General features: G+C 39.0%; 1 protein-coding gene and 1 pseudogene across 2 annotated transcripts in view; both read right to left on the reverse strand.

Moving 5' to 3' along the window:
• The window catches only part of Fchsd2 (FCH and double SH3 domains 2), a 186,127-nt gene that overhangs the window by 48,905 nt on the left and 118,722 nt on the right, over positions 1-18,500 (reverse strand). For both annotated transcript variants that reach the window (XM_021167292.3, XM_021167291.3), the window contains exon 9: positions 9,044-9,166. In XM_021167292.3, coding sequence (XP_021022951.1) covers positions 9,044-9,166 — 123 coding nt within the window. The remainder of the gene's footprint in view (positions 1-9,043; positions 9,167-18,500) is intronic.
• On the reverse strand, positions 1,580-8,526 carry LOC147002924 (protein kintoun pseudogene; annotated as a pseudogene).

Genomic DNA, 18,500 nt, shown 5'->3' on the forward strand with positions numbered 1-18,500 from the left:
ATGGAAGGAGTTACAGAGACAAAGTGTGGAGTAGAGACTGAAGGAAGGACCATCCAGAGTCTGCCCTACCTGGGGATCCATCCCATATACAATCACCAAACCCAGACACTATTGTGGATGCCAACAAGTGCTTGCTGACAGGAACTTGATATAGCTGTCTTTTGAGAGGCTCTGCCAGTGCCTGACAAATACAGAAGTGGATGCTCAAAGCCATCCATTGTACAGAGCACAGGGTACCCAATGAAAGAACTAGAGAAAGGACCTAAGGAGTTGAAGCGGTTTGCAGCCCCATAGGAGGAACAATAATATGAACTAACCGGTACCCTCAGAGCACCCAGGGACTAAACCACCAACCAAAGAGTACACATGGTGGGACTCATGGCTCCAGCTGCATATGTAGCAGAGGATGGCCTAGTTGGACATCAGTGGGAGGAGAGGCCCTTGGTCCTGGGAAGGCTATATGCTCCAATGTAGGGGAATGCCAGAGCCAGAAAATGGGAGTGGGTGGGTTAGAGAGCAGGGGATGGGGGAGTGGGTGGGAGAGGGGTTTTTCGGAGGGGAAACCAAGAATGGGGATAACATTTGAAATGTAAATAAAGAAAATATTCAATAAAAAATATTAAGGGTACATCTGTTGAACTCAGTTGCCTATTTAAGTGCAGGTGTATTTCAAGGCTCAAACTTTATTTCTTTGGTCATTTATGTCTCTCCTAATGTACACACCACACTGTCTTGATTTCTGTGATTTTTTTTTTTTTATATTAAGCTTCATAAGTTGGAACTATGAGTTCTCCAAGTTTGGTTTTTCCTTTTCAATATTAGTCCAGCTATTTATGGTTTTTCACAGTTCCATATAAACTTGAGGTTTGTCTTTTTCACTTCTATAATAGAAATGGCTATTGGAGTTTTGATAGGGATTATATTAAATCTGTAGGTTACTTTGCATGATACTATAAAGTCAGTAATATGAAACCTTCCAATTTATGAATGTTTATTATTTCTATTTATTTAGATCCTCTTTTGCAATATTTTGAAATTTTCAGTATGAAATTCTTTGGTTGAATTTATTCTTAGGTATCTTATTCTTTGGATACTACTGTACTTGGAACTGATTTAATTTTATTTTCTCTTTTTTTTTTAATTTTGAAACTTTAATATAAAAACCAAGTTGAACACAAACCCAGGATATACTTATAGTACAACTAAGTGTCTTTAACCCAGCATGCTGATGCATGCCTTAGTCCCAGCCTCAGAAACTCAGGCAGGAAGACTTTGAGGGTAGGCCATGCTACATAGCGAATACAGAACCAACCTAGGTCTCACAAACTAAGGGGCCAGACACATGGCTTCCCACCAAGGCTGATGACCTGGGTTTAATCTCAGAGACACACTGTCTTCTGCCTTCCATATGCATGTGATGACCCACGTCTCCACATCTCCTTGACCCCAAATAAATGTTTTGTAAGAATACTTTGGCCTTTAATCTCAGCACTTGGGAGGCAGAGGCAGGCAGATTTCTGAGTTCGAGACCAGCCTGGTCTACAGAGTGAGTTCCAGCACAGCCAAGGCTACACAGAAAAACCCTGTCTCAAAAACAAAAAACAAAAACAAAACAACAAAAAACAAAGAAAGAATACTTTGAGAAAAATCACAAATATTTTCTCTTATTAAGGAAACTATTCAAGAAAAGTATCTCCAGGGGTTTTTGTTTTTAAAAAGACATGGTCTCATGTAGCCTAGGCTGGCCCCTAATTCATTATATAGCTGAGCCTGACCTAAACTGACTGACCATCAGGTTCCCAGTGGTAGGCATTGGGATTGTGGCCAGCTTCCTCACCAAAATCAACTGTAAATGTTTGGTTTTACATCAATTTAAAAACACAAAAGAACCTGTCTTAGGTCCCAATTTTTTTTACTCAATTTTTAAATTTCAAAATTACATACATCAGTCTAAATCATATAGCAAGGGATTCTGAAAGCTGAATGCACAGTGAGTCGTGTGGTCTCTAATAACCCGCACACTACCATCCTGCATACTCGTCTCTTTGATAGTGTCAAAGTCAGGTATGTTTTGAACCACAGTTTTGTTCAGTAATAATGAAGATGGGTGATCTCCATCTATTTTTTTCCCCTTAGTTATTACTGGCTCTCTTATATTTTCCTTTTCCTCAGTCGAGTAGGTAGTACTGCTTTCTGTTATAAACTCAGGATCCATCTTTGCCTCTGGTTGCAGCGGTTTTCCAGACAGTACATGAGGAACAGGACAGCTGTGTTGCAGGTCCACAGCTGAACCATAAGTGTTTATTTTTAGTGCTTCGACTGCCGCAGCTGAATCAGAAGCAGCTGGAGAGGTGGCGGACTGGTCAGCGGCTTCTGCTTCACTCAGAGGATAGCCTTCTCTGACTCCTATTCCCTTTCCTTGAAGCCCAGCAGGATCACTACATTCCTGCAACTTTGCATGGATCTGAACCTGCTCACCAGTGACCTGAAGAACCTCAATCAACATCAACGGTGGGGCCAGAGACCTTGCCTGCTTCAATGGGGAGCAAAGGACCTCTTCAAGAAACCCATTAACATTTTCTTCATTGATAAACAATCTTTCCTCCAAAGAATCCTTGTTCAAGCCACAATACCATTCTCGCCATAGTCCGTGGCTCTCTGAAGATTTTGCCAGTACTATGACTGCATTATTTAAAAAAATGCTAGTCTCGGGTTCTCTGGTACTCAACTTACTCTCTTGGAGCAAACTGCAAAATGCAGGAATAACCCGAGTCTTAGTGTGGAGAAGCACAATTCATAACTGACGGGGCTTAGATCTCCGTGAAGAGTTCGCAGCAGAATCCCAGGCACTTGGATGAGCAAAGTCAAGGAGTCTTCGTCCTGATTACACTGTAAAGGAGGGCACACGGTGCGATGTTCTCGGTTCCGGGGTCACCCATGGCTGAGCCCGAGGAGTCATGGCGGGTCCCCTCCTGCTCCTCATTCACCGGGGTCTCCGTACAGGGATTCTGGGAAAGCAGAGTAAGGGAGGCTTCGGTCCCCAGGAGGAGTCCCTTTCCCGAGGTCTAGAGGTGCCACCGAGTCCCCTCTGAAGTCCTGCTCCGGCTCGGGAACGAGCTCCTCTTCAGCGTGTGCAGCCCCGGAGTCTGGGGATCCCACACCGCTCTTCTCCCCGTGGTCAGCTCCGGTTCCATCTGCAGACTCTTCCTAATTTTATTTTCAAATCATTAATTGCTAAGAGTATAGACACACAACTGGTTATTATGGTTTAATCTTGTTTCTAGAGTAACTTTGCCAAATTACTTTTTTATCTGGATTACTTCAGTAGTTTTTATATTGGTTTTATGGCTATATAGAGAATTATACCATTTCCAACTAGCAATAATTTTTATTCTTCTCTTTTTAACCTAATTGTTTAAGTAAGGGCCTTGAGTATAGCAGTGCAGTATAGTCATGAGGGTAGTTCTTGATCTTGGTAAACATGCAGTATCTCACTATGGAGCATGGAATTAACTGTTGGCTTGTCACAAATGGTATTGTGTTCTACAAGTTCCCATTTATTTCTAGTTTGCTGAGTTCTTGCTTTGACCACAAGAGTATTAAAATTTGTAAAATGTCCTTTCTCATATCCATTGTTTTTTATTTGTTTGTTTTGAGACAAAGTCTCACTGTTATATAGCTCTGGCTATTCTGGAACTAGCTATGTAAGCCAGGCTGGCCTCAATCTCACAGGGATCCACCTGCCTCTGCCTGTCTCCTGAGTCCTGTGATAAAAGATGTATGCCACCACAGCCAGCTTTTCATATCCACTGTAATGATCATAATTTTGTTCTTTACTTGATTAAATTCACTTTTCTGGTTAGTTTTCAAGATGATATATATATATATATATATATATAGATAGATAGATAGATAGATAGAGATAGAGATAGAGATATAGACATGTATGTATATATATCAATGGACAGTTTCCAAAGAAATACAGGATAAAATTGTCAAGTTATGACCTGTTTATTCAATGAGCTACATTACTAATTGGTAGTGTTATCTTTTGTAGGCAGAGAGCAGGCACGTAGAAACATACTATACAGGACAGTAGAGCTGCTTTTGGAGCTACCATTCTAGAAAAAATATCCCTGGCAACATCTGCTTCAGTTACTTATACAAAGCATTTCATAAAATATTAAGGAGAAGAGCAAGCTTCATAAATAATTAAAATTTAATAGAAGCTCCTAGGGTCAGCTGTTTCCATTTACAGGATGAAAGCTATAGAGAGCTCTTAAACATTTATATATGTAGTGTCTGCATGAATTACCCTTACAGCAACCTGGGACTATGCTACGTTGTTAGCAAGTGGGAAAAACAGATTTCTACCCAAACAAATAATAGTGTAGATTTAAAAAGTCAAGATTTTTAAACATTCCATTCAGTTAGCAATCTCTGGGCTGCCTTCTGAACCGTAACAGAACAGCATAACGAGCTGTCTGTAACAGAAAAACACATGGTATAAAACTTGTAGGTGTGAGCTCTTCTCGCTTACAACAACAGGGCACATCTCCAAGCTACATCATTCATATTGAATTTTTATTCCTATCACTTCCAGTCTTGACATAAGAGCATCTCATTTACACCTCACCCCCAGGGAGAGAGAGGCTCCTGAGCGAAAGTGAAAAATAAGAGCTTATCTCTTTGTATCCAAAGTAGCTCATAAATTCTTAATTCATTTCAGTAACAATAATATAAGAAAAAGAGATTAAATACCACAGTAGAGTAACAGTACAGTAATGGAAGCATTGTGTGACAGAGAGAAGAGGAGAGAGGTGCAATCTCAGGCTCAGTCTATCTTCTTTTCCATAAAACAAATATGGGATTTATAATGTAAAATACACCAAGAATACCCAGAAAATCAAATACACACACAATTATTAGCCAGTTTTCATGCCTACATATTTTTTTATTACTTTTGTTTTTTTACAGTATAGTCATTGTCCCCATTCCGGATGCCTACATGTTTTGTTTGTTTGTTTGTTTGTTTTTATTGGGTATTTTCTTCATTTACATTTCAAATGTTATCCCAAAAGTCCCCCATACCCTTACCCTCCCACTATCCTATCCCCCCCACTCCCACTTCTTCGCCCTGGTATTCCCTTGTACTGAGGCATATAAAGCTTGCAAGACCAAGGGGCCTACATGTTTTATAAACTAAAAATAGTGAGATTTTCTTGAAAAAAAAAAAGTAAAGAAATTTCAAAGAATCCTGCCAAAAGATAACCTGACAAAATTAGAATAAAAGCAGATTACAGTTTCCAGTAAAGCTGGAAATGAAAAACATCATCCTGCCACATTCCCACTAAATGCAAAATTCAGGGAGAAGGTGGAGAAATAAGAATAAAAGTTTCTCATATCAGATTATAGTAGGAGTAGGGTGTGTGTGTTTGTATTTAATTGATTGAAAATAAGAAAAATTTAGTGGGATTGCTTCCAGCTTCTCACCATTTACTTTGGTGTTGGCTACTGGTTTGCTGTAGTTTGCTTTTATCATGGTTAGGTATGGGCATTGAATTCCTAATCTTTCCAAGACTTTTATCATGAATGGGTGTTGGATTTTGTCAAATGCTTTCTCCGCATCTAACTAGATGATCATGTGGTTTTTGTCTTTGAGTTTGTTTATATAGTGGATTACGTTGATGGATTTCCGTATATTGAACCATCCCTGCATCCCTGGGATGAAACCTACTTGGTCAGGATGGATGATTGTTTTGATGTGTTCTTGGATTCGGTTAGCGAGAACTTTATTGAGGATTTTTGCATCGATATTCATAAGGGAAATTGATCTGAAGTTCTCTATCTTTGTTGGGTCTTTTTGTGGTTTAGGTATCAGAGTAATTGTGGCTTCATAGAATGAGTTGGGTAGAGTACCTTCTGTTTCTACCGGAGGATCCCGCAATACCTCTGCTGGGCATATATCCAGAAGATGACCCAATCGGTAAGAAGGACATATGCTCCACTATGTTCATAGCAGCCTTATTTATAATAGCCAGAAGCTGGAAAGAACCCAGATGCCCCTCAACAGAGGAATGGATACAGAAAATGTGGTATATTTACACAATGGAGTACTACTCAGCTATTAAAAAGAATGAATTTATGAAATTCCTAGGCAAATGGATGGACCTGGAGGATATCATCCGGAGTGAGGTAACACAATCACAAAGGAACTCACACAATATGTACTTACTGATAAGTGGATATTAGCCCAGAAACTTAGGATACCCAAGATATAAGATACAATTTGCTAAACGCATGAAAGTCAAGAAGAATGAAGACCAAAGTGTGGACACTTTGCCCCTTCTTAGAATTGGGAACAAAACACCCATGGAAGGAGTTACAGAGACAAAGTTTGGAGCTGTGACGAAAGGATGGACCATCTAGAGACTGCCATATCCGGGGATCCATCCCATAATCAGCTTCCAAACGCTGACCCCATTGCACACACTAACAAGATTTTGCTGAAAGGACCCAGATATAGCTGTCTCTTGTGAGACTATGCCGGGGCCTAGCAAACACAGAAGTGGATGCTCACAGTCAGCCATTGGATGGATCACAGGGCCCCCAATGGAGGAGCTAGAGAAAGTACCCAAGGACCTAAAGGGATCTGCAACCCTATAGGTGGAACAACATTATGAACTAACCAGTACCCCGGAGCTCTTGACTCTAGCTGCATATGTATCAAAAGATGGCCTAGTCGGCCATCACTTGGAAAGAGAGGCCCATTGGACTTGCAAACTTTATATGCCCCAGTACAGGGGAACGCCAGGACCAAAAAGTGGGAGTGGGTGGGTAGGGGAGTGGGTGGGAGGGTATGGGGGACTTTTGGGATAGCATTGGAAATGTAAATGAGGAAAATACCTAATAAAAATATTAAAAAAAAAAGAAAATAAGAAAAATAAGTTTTTCAAGAAAAAGCAAGAACACTTAAGAATATAGAAAGAAATACTTTAGATAAGGTAATAATTGAGGAAACAGATCACTGAAAAACAAAACAAAAAGTATTTCTGTCAAAATTAATAAAACTGACTGCTAAGTGTCACCAAAAATAAAGTGTAAGCACAGCAACAAGGAAAATGGCCTTAGAGACACACAGGCTCTTAAAAGATGGGCACCACCCTACCTGGTGAGTGGACAACTCTATAGGAAAATGAAAACTGCCAGGATTTACTAAAATACAGCAAAAGATGAAAAAATTTTCAGAAAACCCGAATTGACCATTAAGCTCTAATTTTTATTTACAGTAGTCAAAAACCACTATTATGCAGAAGGAACAAAATCAGTAAGGTTTTATAGACATTTTACTCCAATATTACCTTATGATTTCAAACACATATATTAAAATTAAAAGAACTGGCTAAGTGTAGTAGAGCACACCTTTAATCCCAGCACTTTGGAGGCAGAAGCAGGTAGATCTCTCTGTGAGTTCAAGGGCAGTCTGGTTTATATATTGAGTCCTAGGCCTATCAGAGCTACACTGTGAGACTCTGTCTCAAAAACAAAGGAATGATTGAACGAATGAGTGAATCAATCAATCAATAGACTAAAAAGATATCTACTATGAACACCTGTATACTTATTACCACAATTCCAAGATTAAATTTTTTATTCTTTTTTTTTTTCAAAAACATATTCATCTACTCATCCATCCTTTCTACACATCAATGTTTTTACATCTTTTATGGGTTCTGGGAACTTGGCATCTTAAGTACTTTTCCTTCTTTAAATTTGTAATGTAGATTGATTGATTTTACAAGGTTGGGTGTTTTGCCTGTATGTATGTGTTATGTGCAACATGTGCATGTCTAGTACCCATGGAGGTCAAAGAGGGTGTCAGATCCCTTTGACCTGGAGTGATAGTTGGCTATAAGCCATCCACCACATGGGTGCTGGATCTGAACCTGGACCCCGTGAAAGAGCAATAAGTACTCTTAACTGCTGAGCTCCTTTCCAGCCCCCTGTTAATGTGTTTCTACCATAGAATCAGGAGTTCAGGTACACTGAAACAAGAATACTTGCATTGGGAAGTGTTTAGGATAAAGAATCTGTGTGCTTTTCTCATTCTTGTCTTGTGAAAATGGATACCCTGATTCCTAAACAGTTTCTAAAGACATTACTCAGTTCTCAGTCTCCTTCATGGATGGATGGATGGAAGAAAGAAAGGAAGGAAGGAAGGAAGGAAGGAAGGAAGGAAGGAAGGAAGGGAGGGAGGAAGGGAGGGAGGAAGGGAAGAAGGAAAGGAGGGAGGGAGGGAGGAAGGAGGGGAAGGATTAAGGGAAGGAAAGGAAAGGATTAAGTTAGGTCTTAAAAGTAGTAGATCTAGATAGAATGTATACATTTTAAAATGTATACAGTCAGGAAATATTCATAATACATTTTCCAGAAAGAAAAGTAACATTTACATAATTTATCCCCTAAAGCAAATATTCACCACCCTTAAAAATAAACATAATTTACCTGATTCTGAGAAAAGATAATCATATTTATTTTCTTTGTATATTCAGTGTGGCATGGTGGCAAAGTTAATAGATCAATAGTTTAAAAAGATCATTACCAAAGGATGACAGCATATAGAAAGTGAGTTTAATTTGTAAAAAACTAAACTCCAAGGCATTGTAGAATTTATTTTTAAATTAATTATCACATGCTACATTCCCTGTGCTCATTTTTCTTACTGTCTACATTGATAGATGACCTTGTTCTCTTTAATGACTAAGTTGAATGGATTTGAAGTTTCTGTGAGCAGGCCATTCTTCACTGATTCTTCTCAAAGGCACATGTATGGCCACAGACTGATGGCTAAGTTAGCCTGTGCCTCATGTCCCCCCTTTCATTCAACTCATCCAGAAAGTGACCCATTCTCTCACTGCGTTAAGGAGAATTTTTTTTTTTCAGAACTACATCCTTTAAAACATGTTTCTACTATTATTAGTATCTTCAGGAAAGAGCTTTAGATTTCAAAATGGCAATACTACTCGTTGCATTAAAGACACATTACCTTGCTGGAGTTTTCTAGTAAAAACTGGAATGTATTCTGTATAGCTTGGCAAGTTTCTAGCTCGGTCCGGCTGAAGGCTATTAAATAATCCTTGAGGTGGTCATACACGTTTCCATCAAGAGCCTGAAAGAGAGGAATATTATAGAAGCCAAAAATTATGATAGAGCTTTGGCACACAATTCCTTTGTCTTTAAAATTGTAGAAATGTTCAATTTCAAAACCTATTAATAAACTGACAAAAGGCATAGAGCATTACATAAGAGCGTGTGAACAGTGAGCAGTTACTAGGGAAGTGCTGAATTTCTAATGAATAGCAACCAACAAAGGGAAAAATCTAATATTGCTAAAGCTTAGGAAAAAAACAGAATATTTTAGAGACAAAAACATCTAGTTTCTGATCTTTGCTTATCTGCTTCTGTAGATACTTCATGACAATTAGATGTAGGAATCTTACAGGGACCATCAGAAAGAAAGAATCCAGGCACAGAGCCTGGAACACATATACAATAAACACAAATCTCCTCCATTAGTGGTAGGATTAGGATATAGTATATATTTGCTACAGAGCAATCTGAGAAAACATAAAATGTCATGAACATTTATGCCCACGTGTTTGTCTACATAGAATACATTCCAGTCAGACACATCTTAGAGAGGTCAAAGGTAAAACACTCAGGTCTCAATAAACATTCTAAAAACTTTCCTGCCATTCCAAACTATCAAAACAGCAGCCTTATCTTTTAAAAATCTACATTTTTCTCTTCTCATCAATTAACAAAACTGTCACGGAGCTAGTTTTGCACAGTGACTGTTGCTGCTCCTCAGTGAGAGCTCCCCAGTTCTCTCAAACACACAAAGTGCCAATGAGCTTTCTTTCATAATGGCTTGAGTACATTTCTTTGTCTCAACAAAGCTGCCAAACCTTCCTTTGTTTCCTAGACATTCTAGAGGTCATTTCAGCGTGTGTGCATGTGTTCTGGATTGTAGTATTATTTTTTGTTACTTCCAAATAAAATGTTTCACTTCTACCTTTATTTTAGAGTTGGCACCTGCTTCTAGTTCCCTGGGGAGACACACAGGAGTAGAACTGCCTTTGGCCATATGGCAACTTTGTTTTCCAGAGTGCTGCACCCTATCAACCAACAATTCATGGAGATTCTCTGTGTCCTTGCCACCACTTATTTGTGTGTGTTGTGTGTGTGTGTTATTCTTTGTGCTCTTTATTGGTATTATTGTTGATATTTTATTATTTTATGTGTATGCGTGTTTGCCTGAATGTATACGGTGTATAGTGTTCATGGCAGTCAGAAGAGAACATCATATCTCCTTAGACTGGAGTTACTTGTTTGTGAGTCCCTTACATGTTTTGCTATATACTGATCTATTTTCTATGGCAAATTATCTAATTCAAACATTTGACTTTTTTTTTTTGGGGGGGGCAGGGTCTCCTGTAGTACCACTTGAACTTGTAATACAACTAAAAGTACTTCCAACTTTCAAAGAAAAATATTTACTTACAGAAGACATACATGCATCATGGTGCATATGTGGCAGTCAGAGTACAATTCTGATTTTTTCCCCGCTGTGCGGCAGAATCTGGGGATCCAACTCAGATTGTTAGGCCTACACACAAGTGCCTCTGCACACTTAGCCATCTCACTGGCCCACCCTTAGCCTTTGACCCTTTAGTTTCCATCTGAGATTCCAGGTGTGTGCTGCCACACCTGGTTTATACAGTAATAGAAACTGAACCCAGAGATTTTTGCATGCTGGCCAAATAGTTCACTAACTGAGCTACATCTCCAGCCTCTGTTTCATGCTTCTCAGTTGGGGTCTATTTCTGATTTCAAGTGGCAATAACTCTTTATGTATTATATATACTAGTGTTTTGCAAGATAAATAATTTGGAAATATTTCCTCTCATTTTATGGGCTGCTCTTTTCACTTTCTCAAGTATCTTTTGAAAAATGTGTTTTAAACCAAGTGGTGGTGGGATACATCATTAATCCCAGCACTTTAATCTCAGGAAGAGGCAGGGATCTCTGAGTTCAAAGCCAGCCTGGCCTACAGATTGAGTTCTAGGACAGACAGGGCTAAATTATGATGTCATCTAACATTGTTCTTCTTTCTTTTATTCCTTGTATGTTAGTATGTTATTTATAATAATCATGTATATAAATTTTACAATAGTTATTTTTGTACTTTGTGCCTGGCTATTACATCAAACTTTTAATATAAAACTGACTTGAAACAAAACAAAACTTGTCCCCGAAGCAGAGTAATATTGCTGAATCTTCTTTCACCGCTAGATGGCACCACTGAGTACTAGAAACCTAGGTAGTGCAAATAAATGCCTTAAATATATTTTAAAATTTTTTATTAGATATTTTCTTTATTTACATTTCAAATCTTATCCCCTTTCCTAGTTTCCTCTCCAAAAATCTCCTATCTTCCCCCCTTCCCCGGCTCCCCAACCCACCCACTCCAACTTCCTGGCCCTGGCATTCCCCTATACTAGAAATGTCTTAAATACAATCTTCAAATAGTTATGAACATTTCGGACACTGTAGTGTGTTGAGATGGAATTAAAATTTCTACCTTAAATCATGATTTTCATGAATTTGTTTTAAAAAGAGACATGTTTTCTGATACGAAGTTTTTGACTTAGAAATATTCTTAGCAGCTCACCCTAATAATCTTGTTTGGAAGAAATAGCTCATTTTACCTATATACAAGACATGATAATATAGGTATCATGAACGGTGAACTATATTCCTATGTAGTCTGAATGATATTGCTATTGAGTGTCAACTGTACTTAGACATTATACTAGCTATCTGAGTATGAGTACCAGAAAACAGGGAAGAAAGGAAAGAAATCAAAGCCTTTTAACAGTTAACCAGCAGTGCTAGTGATCAAACCTTTGCACTTCACACATGCAAAGTGTACACTCTAACACAGAGCTATACTGCTAACCTACCAAGTACTTTTGTTATTTCTTAGCAATTTCCTATTCCAGTTATTTCTGCCAACCATTTCCTTTCAAGATAGTATTACATAGCCCTGGGTGGTCTGAATCTCACTATGAATACCAGGCTAGCCTCAAATTCACAGAGATCTGCCTGACTCTGTCTCTGGAGTGCTCAGATAAAAGGTATATGTAACCATGCCTGGTCCTGACATCCCACTTTGCACTGCATTGGGGAAGATATCCCTCTGACTTGTATCGTATATGACTGACTATTCAACACTCTTCCCTGGCCAGGCAGTATGTTCAGGATAGGTTTTGTTTGTTTTGAACTTTACCACTGACCAAATAGTTTGGACATGGCTTCTGTCTGACCCCTTGCTCACCTGTTTGCCATTTCCCTTCCCTGCAACACTTTCCCTAAACTAAGTGTCTCTGAGCTCTACCAGCACTTCTCTTGCCTCTGAGCTCACACACAGGCCCTTTCCTCATCCTCTCTCCCTGCCTTGCTCATTATCATTCAGCCTTAAGGGCTTCTCTTGAACTCTGGATGGTTCTTGTCTTTTTACCTCATGGCTTTATCTTGTGCTTCTGACACTTGCCTGTCTTTCTTTTGGTTATTGAACTCTATGAACAGGAAGGGCCATGTCAGTCTGTTTAGCATTGAATCTTGAAGGTCAAACATGGAGCCTGAAATACTGACAATGTTCAGAAAATAACTGTTTGATAAGTAATGTACTGGATCAGAATTTACAGGTTTAAAACTATGGGTGAATCCACATTAGCCCTCATGACTGAAAAGCCTGACAGTATTACAGCAAAAGAGAAGCAACTGACTGTACGACGTGGGTCCACAGACTGTACGATGTGGAAGGTCCTAAACTTAAAAAAAAAAAGTGTGTGTGCACTACTAAAGAAAACATTGCTTCTTTTTCCCTTTTATTATTACAAAATAACTATAGTTTATATCAACCATATTCCAAACTGTGTCTTTTGGTTATATTATAAGAAAAACCTTGATTTGCACTGATAATTGATTATAAATAATTAATACTTTGCCTTCCTATATTTTTATTCCTCTTCAACACAGATCAAAAGCCTTATAGTAGACTGCTGAGACCCTACTGTCTTGGGTCCTGGAACCCTGACTAGGGATGGTGAGGGAATGAAGAAAGGACGCACAGACAACACACAGTAAAGCAGGCGTCAGATGGGGTACTACTACTTGCTACTGTAGGCAACTCAGAACCTCAGTGTGTTTTTTAGGGACTGGATGTGGGGAGGGGCTAGTCTTGTAAACAGCAGTCAGGCTGAGGCTGTAAACATCTGGGAGGAGGGAGCTTCAGTTGCTGCATTCAGAGGTCACTCCTCACACACAAGACTCTGGAGGAAAGCTTTTCCCTCTTGAACCTGGCCCACATGGCAATGGCTTTGACAATTTCCCATGGGTCCAAGGCCTCGGAGACCTTGGCATGGCTGTGCCCATGTTGACACTACACATTCACCCAGGACTACATACACTCAAGGCTTCCTCTGCTTCTTATAGTAGACAATTTTTTATTTTAAAATTGATCAAGCAAATACAAATGATAATATGTTTCTTAAAATTTTAAAGTAAAACTATTCTTAAAATTTATTTTTAATTATTTGTATCTGTGGATGCTCATGGAGACTAGGGGTATCAGATACCCTGCTTGGAGCAGGCAACTGTAAGCAGCCTAACACAGGTGCTGGCATGTGTACTTGGGTCCTACTGTGCCATCACCCTGTCCCCTTAAAGTAAGAACTATTTAAATGGTAAACGATAGGAGAAGCAAAACTCTGAAGGTGTGACATGGGCATATGTGGTGATGGTTCATGTGAATAGTAATTTACGTGCTCTGGATGACTTTCTGGATTGCCTCTAATACTTAAAACTTTAGTAGGTAAGTCATCCAAGTGTATCTTTCAAAACTTTTGACTATTTGAGTTTTCAGTGGCTTTTAAAATTATTTTATGTGTATCAGTGTTTTGGCTGCATGTATCTATGTGTACTATGTGCAAGCCTGGTGCCCACGGAGATCAGAAGAAGGTGATGGAACTCCTGAGACTAAAATTACATACAGATGGTTGTGTGCCACCATGTAGGTGCTGGGAATCATGCCAGGGTCCTCTGTAAGATCAATAAGTGTTCCTAATTGTGGAACCAACTATTCAGCCCCTTAATACAAATATCTAGGAAAAGAATTCTGTAATACTTAAATGGAGAAACGATAAGCCTTAAGTCAGGACATACGAATAGTCCAACGGCACTAAAAAAAACCCAAAAGCACTGAATTTGAATGTCTTTAAGCAGCCGTGTTTCTTTGTGGTTAGCTACAGACTAAATTGAAATGTTTCTCTACATATTCTTTCTGGTTTTTTTTTTTTTACTCATTCTATTTGCATGGTCTTTAACATTTATTGAGTATGGAATACAAGTTCATAAGGGCAAGTATTCAAATAGGAAGGGAAAAGGGGGGCATCATAAAGACAAAATCAGAAATGGAATTCTAGTGTCCTCTACTCAACATGTACTTTACAGGAAAAGTATGAATTTCCTGGAACTTGCTCAAGAGGAAAATTATGATGAGCTAGGAATTAGGAGAAAAACCATGTTATTTTTTTCTAAGCATTTGATGTAATTTCCCCTAAGAGAGAACTTTAAACAGTGGCCTCCTTATTTAGATTCAGGAAGGTCAGACTCTGTGCTCAGCATTACCCTGAGATCTTCCTTCAAGCTGACTAGAAAAACAAGCTCCTCGTTTCCTGAGACCACTGGACATTTCTAAAATAGTGCTGGGCAAAAGTCAAGGAAATAAATATCAAGATGATAAATGTAAGCTAGCTTAAAATTAAATCATGAAATCCTTCAGTCCTCCTCTGCTGACACTGGAAGAAAAACACTGATGGTCAACTTGCTTTTGTCTAGCTGTTTTCAGAAGTCCCCAAATTGTAACAGTAAATAAAAAAAATAACCTTTTATAAACCTAAAATCTAAAGAAATTAAAGCAAGTCCTGGGCTGCATTTCTTAAGTGTAAATATCTTAGCCCATGACTCAATCTGCTGAGTGATATGAAGTAAAATTAGAAATACCTTATCTAGTTTTACACTTGGTTATTTCACTTAAAAGCTCTGAGTTACTTTAGGTTCTGTGAAGAGGAAGCAAACAAGATAGTTTTTCTTTGAGTTACAAAGCAAAGCTAGGAAAGACTCTACTATTGCTTTTCTAAAAGTTGTACTTTCTACTGAGTACCCACTGGCAGGAAGAGAAATCAGGCTGAGAGATTTGCCCAACTACTGCGGCCATCTCCAGTGTGCTGCAATCCTGGAAGACATAGGCTGCAAGTCCCCTACCACATAACACGCATTAAAACCCTAGATCCACCACTTAGCAATGTCACTCTAGAAAATACTCAAGCTTCTTGATCAAATGCACTCAAAAGAATGTTACTTATAAAAAAAGATGGCAATAATAAAACTGAACTATTTTAATCAGAAAACTTCAATGATTTCCCTTTTACCATAGTAAAGGATTTTAGTGACAGACTGGTTTCTGAATCCGACTCTGTCACGAGTTGGTGTAAGGTAATCTTTCATTCTATTTCCTCACCTGTAAAATGAAATAATAGCTTCTCGTGGAATCTGTTAAGAGGTATTTTAGGTGCTATTTTAATTACTTATTTCTTTCATCATGTTTTTAGTAATGATGTTTGTAGCATGTGTCTGGAAATTACAAGTAGCATTTTATTTCAAAACAATCTAGTTTGGATTAATACAGCACAGTATTAGCAGCATACAGCAAATTAGTTCTTATATTGCTCCATTTTTCCCCCTCTCTGGTTATTACTACTGTGAAAAACATATGTCTGCATTATAAATCATCACAATGCTTTATACATATTGTTTTGTGCTGTGACACACACACACACTCTCTCTCTGCCCCTCCCTCCCTCCCTCCCTCCCTCCCTCCCTCCCTCCCTCCCTCCCTCCCTCCCTCCCTCCCATTTGTAAACAGGTTTCATGTAGTCAAGGCTGGTCTTGAACTTCTTGTGCAACTTGAATTTCTTTCCTTTTTCTTGCCCTGAGTCAAGGTGTCTCTGTGTAGTCCTCGCTGTCTTGAAACTTGCTAGGTAGAGCAGGCTAGCCTCTAACTAAGATCCACAAGCCTTTGCCTCCTGAGGGCTAAGATTAAAGATGTGTGCCACCAGGCCAGGCCATGGACTTGAATTCTTAATTCTCCTGCCTCTACCTCTCAAGTGCTAGGGAAAGAGACATATACTTCCACACCAAACCTTATGCATTGTCTTTCAAAGCAGACCAATATTAGCCAGTCATTCTTGGACAGGATAATTGCAACACATTTACCTTTAAGTTTACAGACTCTTCTACTAGCTCAGCTTTGTTGCCAAATCCTCTCAGTATTTATTATCTGGGCAGTGCTGAGGGATCCAACCTAATGCTCTAACATATTAGAGAAATGTTCTGTCACTAAACTCCAGCATAGTTATTTTACTTTGTTTTCTTTCCCAAGACAATCTACTGTGTGGCCCTGGCTGACCTGGAACTCACTCATTAGACTAGGCTGGCCTTCAACTCAAAGATGTCCCTCTGCCTCTGTCTTTCTGGCCAGTTACTTCACTTTTTAACTTTTCATCACCTTAATCATTTCAAGATCCTTATTGATATATATATATATATTTAATTTGGTGAGCCCTAATTTTATATTCTCCTTATGCTCTTTAGATATAATTAATTTTAGTTCTTTGAACACATTAAAATAAGGAATTTAAAATCAGTGCCTAGTAGATTTCAGGAATAAAGTTCCCCGGGGGACATTTTTTTAAATTTTTATTTTATTTTTAATTTAGTTTTTATACTCCATATTCCATTCCCTGTCCCACCCCCATCCACCCTCTGTCTGCTCCACATCCCACATCTCCTGCCCACCCCACCCATCTCCACGTGGATGCCCCCCTCCCCACCTGACCTCTACACTCCCTGGGGCCTCCAGTCTCTTGAGGGTTAGGTACATCATCTCTGAATGAACACAGACCTGGCAGTCCTCTACTGTATGTGTGTTGGGGACCTCATATCAGCTGGTGTATGCTGTCTAATTGAGATTGCTGGTCCTCCTACAGGATAGCCCTTCTCCTCAGCTTCTTCCAGCTTGTTCCTAATTCAAAAACAGGGTCAGCAGCTTCTGTCCACTGGTTGGGTGAAAGAATCTGCATCTGATTCTTTCAGCTGCTTGTTGGGTCTTTCAGAGGGCAGTCATAATAGGTCCCCTTTTGTGAACACCCCATAACCTCAGTAATAATGTCATGTCTTGGGACCTCCCCTAGGGACATTTTTTTATACTTAAAAACATTTTCACATCTATCTATCTATCTATCTATCCATCCATCCATCCATCCATCCATCCATCCATCCATCTATCTATCATGCACATGCTATAATGTACATATGGAGGTCAATAAGCAACTTGTAAGAGCTGGTTTTCTCATCATGTAGGTTCTGAGGCCTGAGCTCAGGTCATCAACTTGGCTGCAAATACCCTTGCCAATTGAGTCATCTCACTAGCCTGCTTATTGATTCCTTTTCTCTTGTGTATCCTTGCTTCTTTACATGTCTCAAAACTATTTTGTTAGTAATCGAAAGAGATGGAGGACACTTCCTACTCATCAAAGGAAAAAAAATCCATCAAGAGGATACCTCAGTATTGAGTATCGATGCCTCAAGTGCAAGGGCATCTACATTTGCAAAAGAAACATTAAAAAAGCTTACATCACACAGAACCCCAATAGTGGGAGACTGCAATACCACCCCACCAATTAACAGGTCATCCAGGCAATAATTAAACAAATTAACTAAGCCATAGAAACAAGCATAACAGGATAACATTAATTACACAGGTGACAGAACAGAGGTATCTAGACAAAAATGGAAATTTAATGTTTTCTGTGGAGGAAAGGATGCCTGTGTGTGTTCAGTATAGTTCTGCATCTCTAATCCAAGTGTCTATAATGGAAATGTTACAGTTGAATATGAAATGTCTTCTACAGAACTGTATGTTGAAGTTCGGTCCCTAGCTGATGGCACTATTTTAAGAGGTGGAAGAAAGATTGGGAGGAGGGGCCAAGCCGAAGGAAATGAGCACAGAAACATGACTTGGAAGGTTATTCATGGTTCTGGGTCCCTTCTACTTTCTCTGCTTCACAGTTCCTATGATGTGAATTGTGCTTCATCAAGTCTTCCCTAGAGATGGACTGACTTCTCTGAAACCATTGAGTCCAAATTTATCTTTCTTCCCCCTTTGAATTATTTGTACCAGATATTTAATCATAGTAAAAAGAAAGTCTGACCAACACACCAAAATATCAAACACACTGAAATCTGAAGCTGTTCTGTGCCATGATTCTCAAAAATTTTAATTTTAAAAAATTTTATTTTTCAAGATTAGGGAGGTT

The sequence above is a fragment of the Mus caroli genome, unplaced genomic scaffold (assembly GCF_978045245.1).
Source record: "Mus caroli unplaced genomic scaffold, Mus_caroli_1 scaffold_8, whole genome shotgun sequence".
NCBI classification, from domain to species: domain Eukaryota; kingdom Metazoa; phylum Chordata; class Mammalia; order Rodentia; family Muridae; genus Mus; species Mus caroli.